The sequence below is a fragment of the Amblyomma mixtum genome, chromosome 1 (genome assembly GCF_055824585.1).
Source record: "Amblyomma mixtum isolate Tamu chromosome 1, ASM5582458v1, whole genome shotgun sequence".
NCBI classification, from domain to species: domain Eukaryota; kingdom Metazoa; phylum Arthropoda; class Arachnida; order Ixodida; family Ixodidae; genus Amblyomma; species Amblyomma mixtum.
Window position 1 is genome coordinate 152,361,240 of NC_143012.1, and position 17,807 is coordinate 152,379,046.

At 44.1% G+C, this 17,807-nt stretch overlaps 1 protein-coding gene across 3 annotated transcripts in view; it reads right to left on the reverse strand.

The window, feature by feature from the left end:
• The window catches only part of LOC149368000 (uncharacterized), a 91,563-nt gene extending 77,920 nt beyond the window's left edge, over positions 1-13,643 (reverse strand). For all 3 annotated transcript variants that reach the window (XM_089558169.1, XM_089558160.1, XM_089558151.1), the window contains exons 1-2: positions 13,508-13,643; positions 4,951-5,100 (exon numbers count right to left, since the gene is read on the reverse strand). In XM_089558169.1, the coding sequence (XP_089414295.1) occupies positions 4,951-5,073 (123 nt within the window). In that variant the 5' untranslated portion in view covers positions 5,074-5,100; positions 13,508-13,643. The remainder of the gene's footprint in view (positions 1-4,950; positions 5,101-13,507) is intronic.
• Positions 13,644-17,807: the final 4,164 nt, after the last annotated feature.

The following is a 17,807-nucleotide window of genomic DNA, read 5'->3' on the forward strand; positions in this document are numbered from 1 at the left end:
TCCTCACCAACAAACAATTTGAGGATTCTTCGACGACCACTGAATAAATGGACTGACAACTGGCGTTAGACGCATGTTAACCTAGCTTGTTTGGCGCATGTACGGTACATGAAACTATGAAAGAGCGCGCATTCTGCTTGGATATTTTTTTGCTTTATATTTTTGTTATTATGTGGTAACATTTTAAGCAATTTTGAACTAACAGAAGCCACATCATACGGCCCCACAAAATACGCCAGTGTCTCAAGTCGTTTTGACGAAATGCATCTTGAAGCTCCAAGTTTTTCACTTCAAAATTTTCAGGCTTTTGCTGCAACTTTGTAGCAATACTTTGACGCTTCCGTGTTTCCCATCCACTTCTCTCTTGTAGATATTGCTTTCTGTACTGCCTGTGGCCATGTGACTCATTCTCCAAAAATTCCAAACCTTTTCACGTGTTTTGGCCTCTTTCTCTCTCTCTTTCAAGTCTTCAAGTCCAATATCTCCCCACCTGTTCTCCCGGCCGTGCCCTTTTCCAGGTAGCGGGCTAACCCCCCACCCCGCGAAGCGCTATTTTTTCTTTTTGGTTGTCACTTTCTCAAACCTGTTTTCCCTCGCGCGCAGATACGCGCTTCGCTGTTCCTCCACCTCCCTGTCTCCACCTTTCAGCTCGAGGACTTTTCTCGGAACCACAAAACCTGTGTAAAGGAAAATTACTCTCTCCCCTCCAGCCAACCCCCCCCCCCCCCCACACACACACACACACCATCGTCTCCACTGCTCGTCTTGGAACCGCGCGACTCATCACAAAAAGACATTCTTGACTGCACGGCGGAGCTCAACCACGTGCAAACCAACGCGACGAAAATGCATGCACACTCGAGCTAGCACCATTCATAGTCTGCGCACGCGAAAAGCCACACTCATATATTAGGAGAGCTCCGACGCTGTTCGTACCGCCTGCAAGATCTTTTGTAAGTACTAAAACTCTTTTATCTTGATATACGTCTGGAAGTTCAAGTGGTTTTTGTAGTAAATGTTGCTTTGACTACATGCGCCTTAATTTTTTCGGCAGGAGAAGAGAGCGGGCCAAAAAGCCCGAGGAGGACTTCTGTGTACCCACTCTCATTGAGAAATGGCTTGCTTGACGTCGTGCGCAGTGGAATTGTGGCCGAATGGTGAGAATTTAATTTTTCGTCTTTGGACCGTGAGATGAACTCACTAAAGATTCACTACTTTGGCTAACAGCGGGTTTGAACTCATATGAATTGAGATAGGATGCATTCGGGAATATGTCGTTTACCGCTTATGCACGACGGAAATCAGAACCGCTTAATTAATTTTCCACTGCACACTAGTTGGTAAGGATATGTGTAATACTTCCGTAGTGTTTCTTTTTGCCTTCTACTCATGCAGACTCAATAGAAAATCCGCAATTACTGGTTAAAGCTTTTGCCCAAGTTCTCTCTCAATGAAAAAGGGCATTACTCTGGACTATCAGACTAGTATTTTTGTGTGGTTTTCAAGTTGCAGTTTCAAATCCAACTATAGCATGCATGCGAAGCAACTAAGGTAAAACAAAAGTGCCCTGAGTTCCTTGCGTTCAGCGTATTTCGTCAAAAGTCGCAAGCCGCATTTTTGACCCCATTAAATAAAACTAATCAAAAATGTTGTTTTGACCTCCATGTGGAAGAGACGCTACAACCTGTGCATATTTACTGGAATAAAAAATTACCTCGCAATTTAGAGATACGAGTTATGATATTAAAACAAAATAATACATTAATCTGTTTTCAATATCACATTAATTTGCTTATCTCGCATTGAATATATTTACTGGGAGTGCGACACGACGCATTAAACTAAATTAAACCATTTGGTATAAGGGAAGTTTAGTAAATTAAATTCCACTTCGTGCAACTAATGTGGGGCTGGTTCTTAAGAATAAATTAAAAATTATCCTGTAAAATATGTTGCTAGTGTCTTCACGATGACTGTGTTTCACAAAATTCGGTGTTATTTTTGTTATGTTTGTTATGTTATGTTTGTTTTTGTTCTGTGATGGCCATAATTCAACTTACCATGACATAATGCATCTCTTTGCAGGCTTGGCACTTCGTGAGGCCATCGTGCAAGAACTGGACGAGGAATTTGTTTGAATGCAGTCCAGCAGCCCCCTTGCAAGTGGAGTGCAACGATTACTTCGGATATGACTGATCAGTTCACTGGAGGACAGCTCCGTTGAGCGCTTTATGGATACCTTAGCCGTGCCGCAGCAGCTTGCGGAGATGCTTTGTCCAACCTGATCGGCACTCACCAAACTTGAAAATAAATTGTTTTCCCACAGCCTCTGCCACCATGCTCTTGGGCCCCTTTTCTTTACTCCCCAGGGTGGCTGGTGGTAGCGCAAACCATCCTGTGTGCGCTAGAAGCGTGATTCTTGTAACTCAAAGCAATAAACGGGTCTTTTTTCTGGAATTCTTTCGCACCCTCATTTATGAATATTTGCTAGGTAGAATGTTATGTATGTACATCTATCCACAGTGCCGGTCATTGGCCAGTGGGTTAATTGCATGTGCCAGCGTTCGAAACCTGGATGCCATTATTCGAAAGCTGGAAACCATTGTTCGAAAGCTGGATGCCAATATTCGAAAGCTGGAAACCATTATTCGAAAGCTGGCTACCAATGTTTGAAAGTTGGATGCCAGTATGAGACCTTTGCTGGTCCATGCTGCAGAACGAACATCGGGACTGCGTTGGCCGCTTGATCGGCCGAGCGTTGGCCCAAAACTGGCATGAAAGTAAGGCCAATGTGTGTAGTGGTAGCGCTCGGCCCAAATGCCAGTGTAGGACCGATGTTCGTGCCAAGTTTTGCCAACACTTGCGCGACGTTCGGCCAATGTTGTTGTGCTGCTTGGGTTGCTCTTTCCCGCTACTTCGGGATCCATGTCCAGCGTTCTTCGAGGAAAATTTTTTACTGTGTTACTACTGCAAGCTACTGTTATTGAAATATTGAGGGTAAGGATCCATTCCTCCGATAAGTAGAAAAATCTTTCTTTTAGAGTTTTTCCATCACTTGCATCGAGTAGTTAAGACTCCCATAGAAAACCAATGGGAACGTTTTTGGCGATAGCGTTAACAGCAAAAAATGCAAGCCTGCCGAGTGAAGATCTGTGAATATATTGATTGTTATAGAGAAATATATAAAATATACGAAAAAACTGCTTTCATGAACTCTTCCCATTGAAAAATGCTTTTGTCCAGAGTTTCTTGGTATGAGCATGTGAACGCAGCAGACACTGAGCAATTCCGACGGGTAAGTGAAAGGAAGAGCCGGGAAGGGGAGTAAATAAATTTGGTTTTTGAGGGAACGAAATGGCGCAGTATCTGCCTCACATATCTCGCTGGACAGCTGAACCACGCCGTAAGGTGAAGTGAAAGGTGAAGTGAAAGAAGACAGAGAGAAAGACGTGCCGTATTGTAGGGCTCCGACGGAAGGGTAGCACCGGGAGAAAAATTACTCAATGTTTATAAGCAGTGCTGAGAAAATTGTGAGCCTGAGCGGAAGATTTCTGACGTGCTATATGTGACATTTTGTAATGCTGTGCCTTATATTATTACCCTATTGCATGATCGCGAATTACATAACCACATGTTTACATCTGACGCCGCAACTACATATTACCCGTGCCTGTACACATTAATGCGTATATTGCGGTCCGCGCGCCTTCTACCTAAGTCTGTAGAAGTTATCTTTTCCTGCTTCGTGCCCTACTGCTCAAACTCCTAACGTCACAGCTAAGTATTTCTTCCACGTATACCAAATGGTTTCCATACTCCCTCTTCGGCCCTCCCCTATTTCCTGTGCGTATTTTGAAGAATGTGTACAGTTCAGCGCCGGTCGATCTAATCCACGTCTGTCAAGACTCTTTTCCTGTGCTGTAATTCTCCTCGCCTGCTTGGGCTTGGTTAGGGCATGTAATATGAAGGCATGATAACCGCTCGTCCATAAGGGCAACAGAAGGAATTCCAAGAGAGGGCAGTCGCAGCAGGGGGTGGCATAAAATTAGGTAGGCGGATGAGATCAACAAGTTTGCGGGGATACGATGAGCGCAGATGGCGAAAAACAGGGTTAATAGGAGAGACTTGGGAGAGGCCTTTGCCCTGCAGTGGGCTGATGACCATGACTTGCTACAGTTAAGCCGACAACGTAGTGCAAGCGCCATCGCTAAACCTCTGCTCCGCTACACGAGAATCTTCCTCACTCAACTGCTATGCACCATTCTGAAACGACCGCCATCAGGTCATCGGGGCACTGTCTCCACCATTCGGACTGTGGCGCAGGCGTAGCAGTGCCAGACGGGACTGCGTTATGGTGTTACGGCTATTTCCGCGGTGAAAGGCTGCATAGAGCTGTTGCTGTAAAACACCCACTTCTCAGCAACTGCTTGAATCGAAGCGAAGGAGGAGGCTGCCTAAACAGATACCTTCGCACCCTCTCGCAGCCACAGAAGCACGGCCACCGCGACCTGGATTCAATCCAACCGCGTCGTGCTCAGCAGCCAAATGGGCTAAACACTCAGCAACTGCGTCAGGTACTTTAAATGCGGTTGCCTCGAACGGTAACCGTACTGCCTGAGTAATGCACTTCGCTTCTTTCTGTTGGATCAGCAAGCAAAACGTTTATGTTTAACCAGAATTACGAGCATACTGAGCAAATTCAGCGTTAATAAAAGGATGCGGAGGTAAGTCGTGTAAGAGTTGATGTAGATTGGCGCGTTTGTCTAGTTGGCACATTGATTAACAAAAAACAAGCGCACAATGAACGCTGAGCTGCTTTCGTGGTTCGTTGCATGTTTAGCTCCCTTGCTGTTTGCGTGAGAGAACACGCGTTTCATATCCTAGTGCATTCCGGATTGCCAGGCAAGACAGGGATCCCAGCACTCGGGAGCGGGCAAGAGACGTACTTACCAGCGCTATATTTTCAGGGTTCCTGAGGAGCTTGTCTCTGGCCAGGTCGTAGAATGAGCATACGGGGATCTCAAATCTCTGGTAAGGTGAGTGGACGACACTGTCTTTGATCTTGGCCTTCATCTTTACCGAGTACAGAGCCTTGAAATGCTGCAACGAAATGATGATGTGCTTCAGCCTTTGCTTAGGCCTTTGATAGTCGGAAAACGAAAACCTGATAAGGCCCACTTCAGCAGATTAATCGCCGAAGGCATTGCGTGTGGTGGGTGAAACATGGGCTTAAGCGGCCTTTAGTTTACCTCTAGTTACGTTTAGAACAATTATTTTCTTCCTTGTTAGGTAATAATCACCGCCAACGCATCAATAAACGGTAGACTATTCTTTCTTGTTCAAAAGAGCATTCGTTAACGGAATGCATCTCATGAATTGTAAAAATTAGTGGCGGTAGTAACTGACTCTTGAAGAAGCTGAGAAGAATGGGCTTTTTTCTACAGAAACTACGACCAAGCTAAGAAAGAAAATTATTCGGTTCTGTCAGTTGCTCACACCACAAAAAAAGGACCGGGATGCAGTTCATGAATCATGGAAGTTGCGGCAAGAAACGAGCTTAGAAGTTACGGTAATAACATTGATTATTTGACCCATGTGCTGTTTGCTGGAAGTTACTTTCCAGGCTGGTATCTGCCTGACCATTTCTCCTGCGTTCAGAAATCAGAAGTGCGTCAGCGTAGAGAAAGTTTCTGCTCTGCTTTTCAATTCATTGCGCACAGATACGACGAAAGTGGCGCTAAGATTGAACCATTTGGCACTCTGCGATCCTCAAAAATTTAATCGCTCTGAATTCTACTAGGCACCATCATTTCTGAACGGTCCAAAACAATTTTTTAAGGTCTACGCTAAGCCATCCACCCTTCCGTTTGCCAGATCAGCGGTTGGCCTGATATCTGGATCGCTGTTGATAGCCCTGCATCTGCGTGGCGTGCGCCTGCATTGTAGACATACTGCTGTTTTAACCCTCTTGTCCCGTCTCGTCTTTGTCCTGTGTTGTTTCTCGCGCTATGATTACGCTGTTGCAATGAATTACCAACCTGCCCAAGCCTATTCTGTTCTGTTTTCACCCTACACCGGACCGCCCAGGTAGATGATAACTGGTACCAAGTTTTCATGGACGCACTCCAAAACATGGCGCCTTATTAGACTCACCAGCACCCCTGGCGGAAGCAGTTAGTTTCAGAAATTCCCTTTATTGACACAACGATTTCGGGTTCCTTCTTCAAGAATAATTAATTAGTCATTCACATGATTTAACGCATCGCATTTATGAGCGTAAATTGCGGGGATAGTTGGTTCATAATGTTGTCAGGGTGGAACCAGCGGAACACAGACGCAGGACAAGAAAAAGGAGGTACACACACCACACCGCTGGACTGTGGAATGTGGTGGTTTTCTTGGAGATAAATCAGTTGCAAGTACAGTGGTGTGGTGTGTGTACCTCCTTTTTCTTGTCCTGCGTCTGTGTTCCGCTGGTTCCACCCTGACAACGCATTTACGAGCCCGTCCCTTTACGGGATTGTTGCATTTAAGCACAAACAAACACTTGTCGCTGAAATGTGATCGGTACGCACATTATATGTGCATCTGGCACACAATTAAAGCCGGTGAAAAGAAGCTGCACTAAACATCATCAGCTATTCAGGGCAGACTAACTCAGCACAATCCCCAGAGGCAATGCGTGCGCAAGTATTTTGTCGCACATTTTGAGCAAGGTACAACCTAATAGGCGCCGGTGTAATCGAACAATTCACTGTAATGCTCGTAAGACAAGGTTTATTGTTTTCGTTACTTACTATATCAAACACACAAATACATAAAATATGTAAAAAATGTACGGCACAGCAACAACGAAAACAAACATAGTCAATATGGCCAATGTGGCGCATACATAAAGGAGACGACACCAACGAGATCTAAGCTGCGAAAGTGCTGCGGGAAATGAGGCAGTGCAACACCAACCGCTGAGTCTGTGCTGTACCATCACAACTCATAATGCAAAGTATCCTAATATTTCATCGTGCCTAGCTTGGGCACAGCACTTAAATTAGTATTTCAATAATTTCACTGTATGAGTGCCTCACGGCCTTTATGCAGGTTTGCTGGAATCGCCCTCGACCGCATTGGGGCCTCGCCTTCGGCACCAGTTGTTATCCGTCGCGGAACAGCCGCGCTATCGTTTAACCACGCTTCAGGACGGCCGCCATGAAGCGAGGGATGGCTCGACAATTTCGAGCAGCGGTTGCGGCGTAAAAATCTACTGCAATCCATCTACTCTTCCTTAATCAAAGTGCATTTTAATCGACTGCCTTACTACAGGTTTCCCCACTCAATTTAATCCTAGTGCCAGTGGAAATAATCTAAGCGCTGACTGATATAATCAGCATCCCATGTACTTTATTCCCAGTGCAAGACATTTAATCTAAGTGCGAGCGTATTTAATCCAAGCGCCAACTGAAACAATGCAAGCGCCAACTAATTTAATCCCAGTGCCAGTTCGCAAATAATACAAGCGATAACTGTTTTCCTCCAGGTGCCAGCTAATTTAATCCACACGCGAAAAACGAATGCGGTAGAACACTCCAAAGCACAGAACGCGAATGCCAGGAATAACGCTAAGATAATATTTTAAACCATGCGATGCCCAAGCGAAATGTCCCCATATTGCATAGCTTTCATGAATATTATAACCAACACTGCCTTAGTACAAGCGTTTTAAAACGCCGTTTAAAGCGCACAATATCACTATTAAAAAGCTGCACAGGGGCTCAGTGCTATCTATGCCTTATTGGCTCTTTATTATGACTATAGAACGGAGGACGGCACGAATGCACGCACTGTTTATATTTCAACATTGAATTCAGTGTCTTCAATAAAAGATCCGATTATTTTGTCAGACATTCAGAGAAAGTGTTAATAAACCGTACCTTACTTTAGTCCTACGTAGTTTCGTGAATTGAAAAGGTACACAGGCAATGATGGAAAGTTCCAAAGCAGAAGGCAAGTTTTGCGCCTCCATGTCCTTGCTGCCGGATTGTCGTCTGCTTTTGAAAAATATGCTAGGACAACAGAGGAAGACACAGATATGCATGCGCACTCATTATTAGAAATCAGTTAACTTTCTTTTCCAGGGAATACGATTTATTTCTCACGCACGCAAAAAAACATTTTTAAAAGCACAGAAGGCAAGAAAGGTGCAAAGCTGACGGCTTTGAGTGAGCCGCATTGTGGATGCATTTGCAAAATGAAGTAAAGCCAGACGGTGGTGGCACGTACTTGTATACTATAAACCGGTAATAGTGTACGACTTTTTATTTATCTCGCATGGACATTAACACGCAGTATTTTCTTTCATGGATGCCGATGAGCCGTGCCCTTACGTCCTAATTGGACACCAAAAACGAGGACCGCCATTCAAGCCCCCAGATACACCAAGAAGAAAGAACAGCAATGTCTCTGAACATGACAGGGCCAGAATTCTCGATGTGTCCAGGCGTGGAGGAGGCGTTAAAACAATGGCAGGCACGCTGGGAATCAATTTAAAGACAGCAAGATCCATTGCAGTTACCGATAGAGAGGCGCTGAAGAGAGGCGGAACGTCGAAAAAAATCCGAAATGAGGTAGTACCGGCTGTAAAATTATCTTGGACAACGACCCTGCTCTCAGGCTAAAGCAAATAAAGCAGGTGGTGGAAGAAGAATTGCCTAGAATTGCCATCAGCACAAGTAGCATTGATCGCCTACTGGATGCGCATGACTACTGTATGAAGTTGGTGACTCAGAGGCCAATCGACCGCAACAGTGCTGACGTGAAACGCACCCGCAAAGCATACGCGCAGTAGCTGCAGTGTGAAGGACCCCGCTTCTGCAGGTTTTTATGTTGAGGCTAACAATAACATATGGTGTTCAAGCAGCTTCGGCTGTGCGGTTAAGGGGCAACTACGGTGCAGACGACGACTGGCACCAGAGGAGCAAACCTTAACATTATCGTCTGCATGTCAGCGAATGATGTCATACATTGGATCGTGGTCGACAAGGTTCACTAGGTCGTGTTCAACGAATTTTTAAGCGACATATCAGCCCGTGTCGAAAGTGAAGAGCCTGCTTCAGAAGCGGTTTTTATTTTTGTCAATGCTCCCGCTCACAGCCATGCGGAACAGGCAAGCCTGGCCAGTCAGCTGCACTCAATCAAGAGGCTGCCTCCTTACAGCCCATTTTTTAACCCTATAGAGGAAATGTTTTCGAAGTTCAAGTCTGAAGTTCAGTTCAGTTTATTTACCTTAAAGGCCCCCTTGTATCGAGGATATTACATAAGGGGTGGGATTTTAATGAAATGAGCAAACAAAACACCGAATATTATTTAGCACTGAAGGTGATCGGTTAGATGTTCATCAAAAGTAGAGGATCAAGCGGTGTTGACGATGTCACGGGGTAGGCCGTTCCAGTCCGTTGCTGCTCGAAGGAAAAATGAAGCAGAAAAGGCGGCAGTATGCGATGGCGGCCGGGCAACTTGTAGGGGATGACTGGTGCGGTGAGATATCTGTGCGGCAGCTGTTATATACGGTGACCGATTGAGGGAGGAAGGAAATAATTTGTAAATAAAGGGCGATACTCGAAATTCGACTACGGAACGAAAGGGGCGGTAGTCCTGATAATGTTTTCGATGAAGAAATGCTGACGTTTGACGTCATATGAGTATGAAGAGTGGACGAATCGACTGGCACGATTTTGGACAGCTCCTAATGCATTAATTAAATGAGTTTGGTGCGGGCTCCATATGGCAGAGGCATACCCTAATTTTGGTCTGATGAGCGATTTATATGCGAGTAATTTTACGTGTAGAGGGGCAAGGTGGAGATGGCGTTTGAGAAACCCAAGTGTTTTATTCGATGCTGAAATGATGTTGCCAATATGGGTGCGCCAAGATAAATCACAAGACAGGGTGACTCCCGGATACTTATAAGATGATACTGATTAAAACCGAGGTGTTAGAAATGGAATACTGGAAGCAATGCGGGCTAGGGCGACGAGAGAGAAAGGAGAGAAGTCAAAGCTTTCCTCAGCGAGCGGAGAGACTTGGCGCTCACCACTCCGCCTGCATTGACTAAAAGGTAGTATCGGCGCAGTTTGTTGCTCGACGCTGCCCGACACTCTATGCAGCAAATACAGCGGGTAGAGTGCGCTGCTTTCGACCGCTAGAGCTTTTCGTTTATACCAGCAGCTTTACGTGAAGATTATATGTAAAAAGTGTGAGGTCACACTTTGATCCATATAATGTCCTCCAGAAAACAAAATAGCATTTCAAAGACGGCCCCTTCTGTGCTTGTATAAGCCTAGATTGTTAGTACCCTACACCGCTATAAGGTAGCCGCAAGTAGGTATTCATGACCTAGGCAGTAAGCTCCGGTGTAGCTTCGCTCACTTTCCCTTCTTAAACTGAATAAGCGGTAAAGCGAAGAACCGTTACTCCGGTTCTATGACTCGTCCCACCTGGAAGAACTCTGCATTACGCTGCCCCCCTTTTTTCTGCTAGTGTTGAATTTTTATAAGAGCTTCCCGAACACATTTTGCACCTGGTGCATGAGCCGGCAGTATGAAAACAGTACGAAGGCCGTAATTGTAGCTATCATGCAGATTAAGCGCATATGACAATCGATAATCAGCAGTGCTTTCCCAACTAATTAATACACGACTGTCACAAGCCCCAAGAGTTGCGTCAAATACTGAGGTTTAATAGCTGCTAGTGGCTCTTTGATGTTGCAAGGTATGCGAAGAAAACGAAATAGTGCATGAGAATGCGACTCGTAGGTGTCGTATGGTCCAAGAAATTATCTAAACTTTGCTTTATTCCTGGCATTCGTGTTTTGTGCTCTGGAATCTTCTACGCATTCGTTTTACGCATGCAGATTAAATTGATTGGCACCTTGATTGAAACAGGTGACGCTTGTATTATTTGCGTTTGCACTGGGATTAAATTGGTTAGCGCTGGCATTGTTCGAGTTGACGCTTGGATTAAATACGCTGGCGCTTCGATTCAGTGCTTGGCACTAAGATTGAATTACATGGAATGCAGATTATATCTGTCGGCGCTCGGATTATTTTCACTGGCACTAGGATTAAATTCAGTGGAAAAAAAACAGTATTTATTGAATATCTTGCGGTAGCTGCTCCTTCGCTTCTTTGTTGGGGCTCCATAATGCCATCAAATGGTAAGCCGCCGCAGCGCCTCCTCTAAAAGAGGCGCTGGCCGCCGAAGCGCCTAGGATTTTTGGAAGGGGCTTTCAGCGCAAAATTATGTTAAGTTTCCTCGCACAAGTTTTTCTCGAAGCCCCGGATTATGATTGAAGTTGAGCCCTTTGAGGCAGTAGAAAATTTTAAGAAAGAAATGGAGTTGCTTTCAAGCGTTGCCTTTTCAGGGACAGGGTAGAAAATTTGTAAAATGAAAAGAACTGCATGAGCAGAACAAAGCTCTCAATGAAAAAAATAAACTAATCAATAAATAAGAATTAGGTGAACTAACATTTCCGCCAGAATTACACTGAAACTAAAGTCGTGCCACACAGCTACTTTGAGAATTACGGGGCTATGCTTGGAACTATAACCCCTAAGATAGACTGCTGTGTACCCAAGCATGACATTGGTACAATCGACGGGGTCCCTACCAAGAGTGGCCTTAAGAACTCTAGTGTTCTTTTCTAGCGTCTCACACTCAAAAAAGCGGAAATAATTGGTAAGGCTCGAAAGGCTCGGCTTCAGAGTAATAATATTGCACGGATTCCACCATGATTTTAATAAACGACCATCTGACCTGAGGTAACGAAATATTTTTATAGATGCACTGAGACTCAAGCTAACGAATAGAAATTTCTCTGGGCAATGAATGTCATATATAACAAACTGCGCTAAGCCTACCGCCTTAGCACATTGTTCAATGAAAGCTGGTATGGCTTTTTTTTAGCTACTTAGGATTATACCACCTATGCCACCTTCTCTTCCTTTTCCGCCACCCTCCTCTCTCCTAAACGTGGAAACATCTTCTATCCACTTTGGCACGTGCCAACTATGGCAGGTGGTGACCATTAAGTAAAATTATTAAATTAACAAGTTAAATAATTCACCACGCAATTCAAGAACTTACGGCTCACGCTGATGATGGACAAGCCAAAGCTATAACAGCTGTAAGTGACCACCAGTCACGCCTAATGAGTTTGCGATAAGTTTGACCTGGCGACATTTACGAGGCCGCTCTGAAGTAACTCCGAAGTTTTACTTTAACCAATACATAGAAATCATGCCAGACACGGATAAGCAGCGCCTTCGAAAAGCCGAATTGATCCGCTTTTATCTTAATTTCCTGTTCTATTTTTTGTTGCTTGTATGCCAGAAATTGTGTTGACTGAGGCTGATAGAAACCTGCACTCCATTCCGTCATCAACCTCATTAGTGTAACCGTCCCTGATCAAGTCACGGAGGTTTCGTCGTAGACCGTATTATTCTATTAGCGTAGACATGACTGGGCTCTTATTACAGTGGTCTCTGAATCAATTTAGGTATTGTTGATAAATCTGTTCCACAGAATGATACTTTATTTGGCAGTGTTTATATGTCTCCTGTTTGTCCATCTCTGAGTTTTGTTCTCTTCTCAATTCCATTTTTAACTTAAGCTCACTTGAAAATAAAAACCTAAAATAATGGCCGACATTAGCTTCAAACTTCTTGCCTAAGGGTGCTCTGTTTCAAAATATTTTGTGTTGTTTTCAAGAATAATTATTCGATAGTTTATTTAACAACCAACTCGTTGTGTTCGCAGCTCAACAAGGCTAATCGCACATTCTTCAAGCATTTCGATCTCCCCGCCTGAAGCATCAATCCTAAATGTTAACATCACTAAATTAGCTGTTAGTAATCGCCTTACTGAAATTTTTCCCGTCGGAACCACGCTGTTCCCTGTATTACTCGCTCTGATTTGCCACGGGCCAAATCTTCTTCAGATGTCGAATATTTGCACAAACGTTTTTCCTCAATTGTAAAAGGATGCATATCCGATTCCGCATCTATCGTATCCTGTGGCGATAATTATTTGTCAGCCAAGAACCAATGGTAGTCACAAAGCTTACTTGACTTCCTGCGAACGAAAGGAAGGCTGAGAAAAGCTAAAAATCAACCATTTACCTTGTCCCAAATAAGGAGATATCAGAAATAGTGCGACGTACTTATCCTCCCTTGTAAAGATGAAAAACCCAGTTTGTAAACACAGATATCACAGTCTACTTCTTCGCACATCGTTTACCGATATCCCGGGCTTCTGTCACAATAGTTTTTAAAGCAGAAGCTTTTCGGCTCCCGTTCAGAGGCAAACTGAACTGAAAACTTTGCGCTGCACTGTCGCGATTCTCGACGCACAGCCGAAAAACCTACACAGAAAAGTTCGACAATCACAGAAGACCAACCTATATAAAACAAAATTAGAAACGGGCTGGTCGAATGCGACATTCTGCAGTACATACCTGAGTACGCAATGCTCTTCAGCCTGTGACGACTACAGAGCCAGCATCAAGAACAAAAGCCTGGCAACCGGGTTGGCAGAGTAAAGGAAATACAACTAGCTGCTGCCTAACCCATTTTACTGCTGGGACGATAGCAGATATTGCAGATAACGGATAAGACGCAGGTACGGAATGCTCACAACAATACCGATAACGTTTGACGCCCAAGCCTCGACTTTGTGCTTCTGTACAAGGGCTATACGAAGCGCCCGCTTTAGGCCTGCTGCATTGCGCACCAAAGAGATAGCATACTAGAAAGGCTATTCTTGTGCTAAGTTCCTTGCTGCGATCGTGTTCAAAAACATAGCGCCATTTTCTTAGCCCGGTTCTCCCATCAACTCCTGAAGCTTCTTCAGTTTGGCGGTCATTACCCTGGCGTTTAATTGCGAAGAAAAAATTAAATATAAGCCATGATAATATTCTCTTTGTTCTCACTGAATTCTATGCACACTCGTTTAACTTCCACACGAAAAAAAAAACGGTGATTGCGGTTGCCAACGGGCCACATTACTTCAGGAAGAGAGATTAGCTAAAACAATCTATATCAGTGGCATATTTCTTTGCTTCTTGGTGGGATTCTATTTGGTATGACTAGCTTGAAAGATGGGATGCCTACGATTTAAAGAAGACAGGAAACACTTCCGACTTTAAAGTCGAATGAAGGCAGATGAAGCCACGCGGAACCATGAGTGGTCGCTGCAACGCGGCAAAGATAGACTTCGGTCAGCTTAATCGCCATTTTATCGTGTACGTAAATAACCCGTACTGGTTACGCGCAACGTGTGCTGCCTACCCTACGCTCTTAGCGTGCAGATCGCACCCTGTTCTGTATCCACTATATACGGTTGTGCTGAGGTTATAATGATGGTTTGGTTTGGTTTATGGGGTTTAACGTCCCAAGGTAAAGGATGCGCAATCAAAGGACGAACCACGAAGAAAGACACAGGGACACACAGTTGTTAGTGCGCTTGTGTGTGTCCCTGTGTCTTTCTTCGTGGTTCGTCCTTTGATTGCGCATCCTTTACCTTCACAACATCATGTACCAACTAGGCCCTACCCAAGTTTTGTTAACGTCCCAAAGCGACTGAGGCTATGAGAGACGCCGTAGTGAAGGGCTCCGGAAATTTCGACCACCTGGGGTTCTTTAACGTGCACTGACATCGCACAGTACACGGGCCTCTAGAATTTCTCCTCCAAAGAAATTCCAGCCGCTGCGGCCGGGATCGAACCCGCGTCTTTCGGGTCAGCAGCCGAGCACCATAGCCACTGAGCCACCGCGGCGGCTGAAGTTATAATGACATTGTTAGTCTGATCGGGAGACATTGAACTAAACCCAGACTTCAGACTCCGTTCGATATATAGTCAGTCTGCTGGTGACCCAATGTCTGCACTCAAAGAGCTAAAGCCTGGGCAATAATCCTAATTTATCGTCAGCAAAACTGACCGCAATAAAAAAACGTAATGAAGTAACCACTTTTTCTAACTACCGACATATTACCGTGCCTTATCCAATACCTAAAATACTTGAAAGCATTATTAGTGACCCGTTAGTTGATAAGATTCATATTTGAAAAACATTATGAATATCAGGATGTCGCTTTGTATTACAGAAGAACATCGCTTTGTACGCACCGGTCGACTGAACAGGCTGTCGTGTATTGAAAGACTAAAGAATTAAAGCACGGGAAGTGGGCAGTATTAACGCGACAGCGTTAAGGAGCTCGTGTCGCAGAAAATACTACGTCGTCGTTGACGTCGTTGACCGCTAATGAAAACTGCACGAAAAATCTCCAGAGGAGCAACCTATGAGGCAGGTAGGCCACCTAGGTCACGCAGCATTGTGACGTCATCACAACCTGCCCACAGGACTCTGAACGAATTGTACAGCGTGGTAGGTGGTAGTTAAATTAATTTTTTGTCGCTACAGTTTTCTCGGCAAAAGCAACCTGGGTCGCACTTGCCCTAGTGCTGGCAGACCTGCCATCCATCGCTTAACCCCTGCCCCACTGCGCCAGGAGGGGCATGAGGGCTGCCAGTAATCTACGAATGGAATGTACAGATCGACCAATTGGGCATATATGGGAATTAACCCATTTTAAGAAGTTGTAAGAGTATTAGATTCTACATGCCGACATACATAACAATCCTAGAGAAATGCATTTTTTTAACCGGAAGGGGTGTATGAATGCAATTCCTTCATATACTGTAAGACGGCCCTATAAAAATCAAGATATCCGCAGACCTCTGATGAGCAGGCTTGCATTATTTCGCCATTCACGTTTTTCTTATGGTCAAAATGTTCCCCATGTTCCCCATAGGTTCTACATGGCAGAGTTAACTCTCTGATGCGAGAGATTGAAAAACTCTAAAGAAAGATTTGCTGCGCCTTGGAGGAATGGAGCATTACCTTCAATATTTCCATAACAGTCGCTTACAATATTCACACGTTAAAAAATTTACCTCGAAGAATGCTGCATAGGAAATTATCGAGCTATGGTGAGCCAAGTGTTGCCCTCATCTTTACGATGGTTATTTGAATGACCAGTATCAGTAGGTTAAAAGTAATGAGGCGGTACCAATACACGTGAAGCTTAAACAAGGAACACGACAAATATCAATATTGGGCCTATTATAACTTGTTGTTTATAACAGTTAGATTGTTATGATCGGTAGCTCGCATCAAGTTCTAATGTTTCCAGATGATACATTATCTCCTCTGCATACCCTTATAAAAATTTCTATAGACAGTCCATAGACTGTTTATAGACTTTAGTCTATGAAGTCTATAGACAAATCCTTTAGACTGGTCTATAGACAGTCTATAGATTTATGGCCATACAGTTTTAGTAGACTGTCTATAGACGGTCTATAGACAAATGTCTACTGAAAGTCTATAGGTCTATAGGAAGTCTATAGACAGAGGTCTATAGACAGTCTATAGACGATCTATAGACTTATGGTCATACATTTCCTATAGAGCTGTCTATAGACACTTGTCTATAGACGGACTATAGACGACCTATAGACTTATGGCCATAGACTTCCTGTAGATTACTATCTATAGACAGTCTACAGACAAAAGTCTACTGGTCCAGTAGACATGTCTATAGACTCTCTATAGACATTCCATAGGTGTGTGGCCTGGCAGTGCTATAGACCTTTGTCTATAGACAGTCTATAGACCTCTGTCTACTAAACTATTAGTAGACCATTATCTATAGACTGCCTATAGACTGTCTACAATAACTGAAAAAGGTCACTAGACAGAGTTCACACATGAAACAATCAATATACTTACAAATTTAGTTTATTTCCAAGCTATCCAGGCTGGGAATATGCAATACACGCACCATAAGAATGCACCACAGTAACATAAAAGTTGAAAGTAACAGTCCGGCTAGTTTCCTCAGAAGCATTCTTGTGGCCTGTTGTCTGCAGTAAACCATCCGGGCATGTTCACCTGTACAGCACAAAGGAAAAAAATCATATAAGAGGAACTGAAAAAAAAATTCCATTCCACCTCTACACATGTGCTTTACAATGCAAGGCATATCCTGGCTATGCCATTCTAGAAAGGCAAACTTGATCTTTTGGTTTGGTTTTATGGGGCTCAAAGACCCAAGGCGACACAGGCTACGAGACGCTGAAGTGAAAGGCTGGGGAGTAATTTCGGTCACCTGTGCAGAGTACACAGGCCTTTAGCATTTTGCCTCTATTAAAATGCGACCGCCTAGGCCGGAATCGAACCTGCATCTTTCAGGTCGCCATACGAACATGATAGCCACTGAGCTATCACGACGGCTCAATCATTTCAGTAAATACACTACAGATTGTAAGTGTCGTCATAAAACATTGTAACAAAGATCCCTAATCCCTGGAGCACTCTAACTCTAAATCCAGTACTGATACTGATTTCTGTATGGCAATACTGTTACAGCGAATACTGATCTTTCTATGGCAATCCTTCTATACTATTTGTAACAGAAGACTTCGAACAATTGTGCCACATATCTGCATTGACTCGCAAGGAGCTGTTGAGGATGCCACCTCCATAAAATACAGATTCAGTGCACCTTACACAGGGATCCAAAAAGGAGATATTGCAGCATTTATTCTTATAACCGCTATAGAAGAAGCGCTTCAGAATACCCTGCGTGAATTAAGCATGGTACACCCGGCCAAATTTTTAACTGGCTCGGGTGTTGCATCGCTAAATGCACCTTCTAAAAAAGGTGCCTTTCGGCTACACTGCTGGCATATT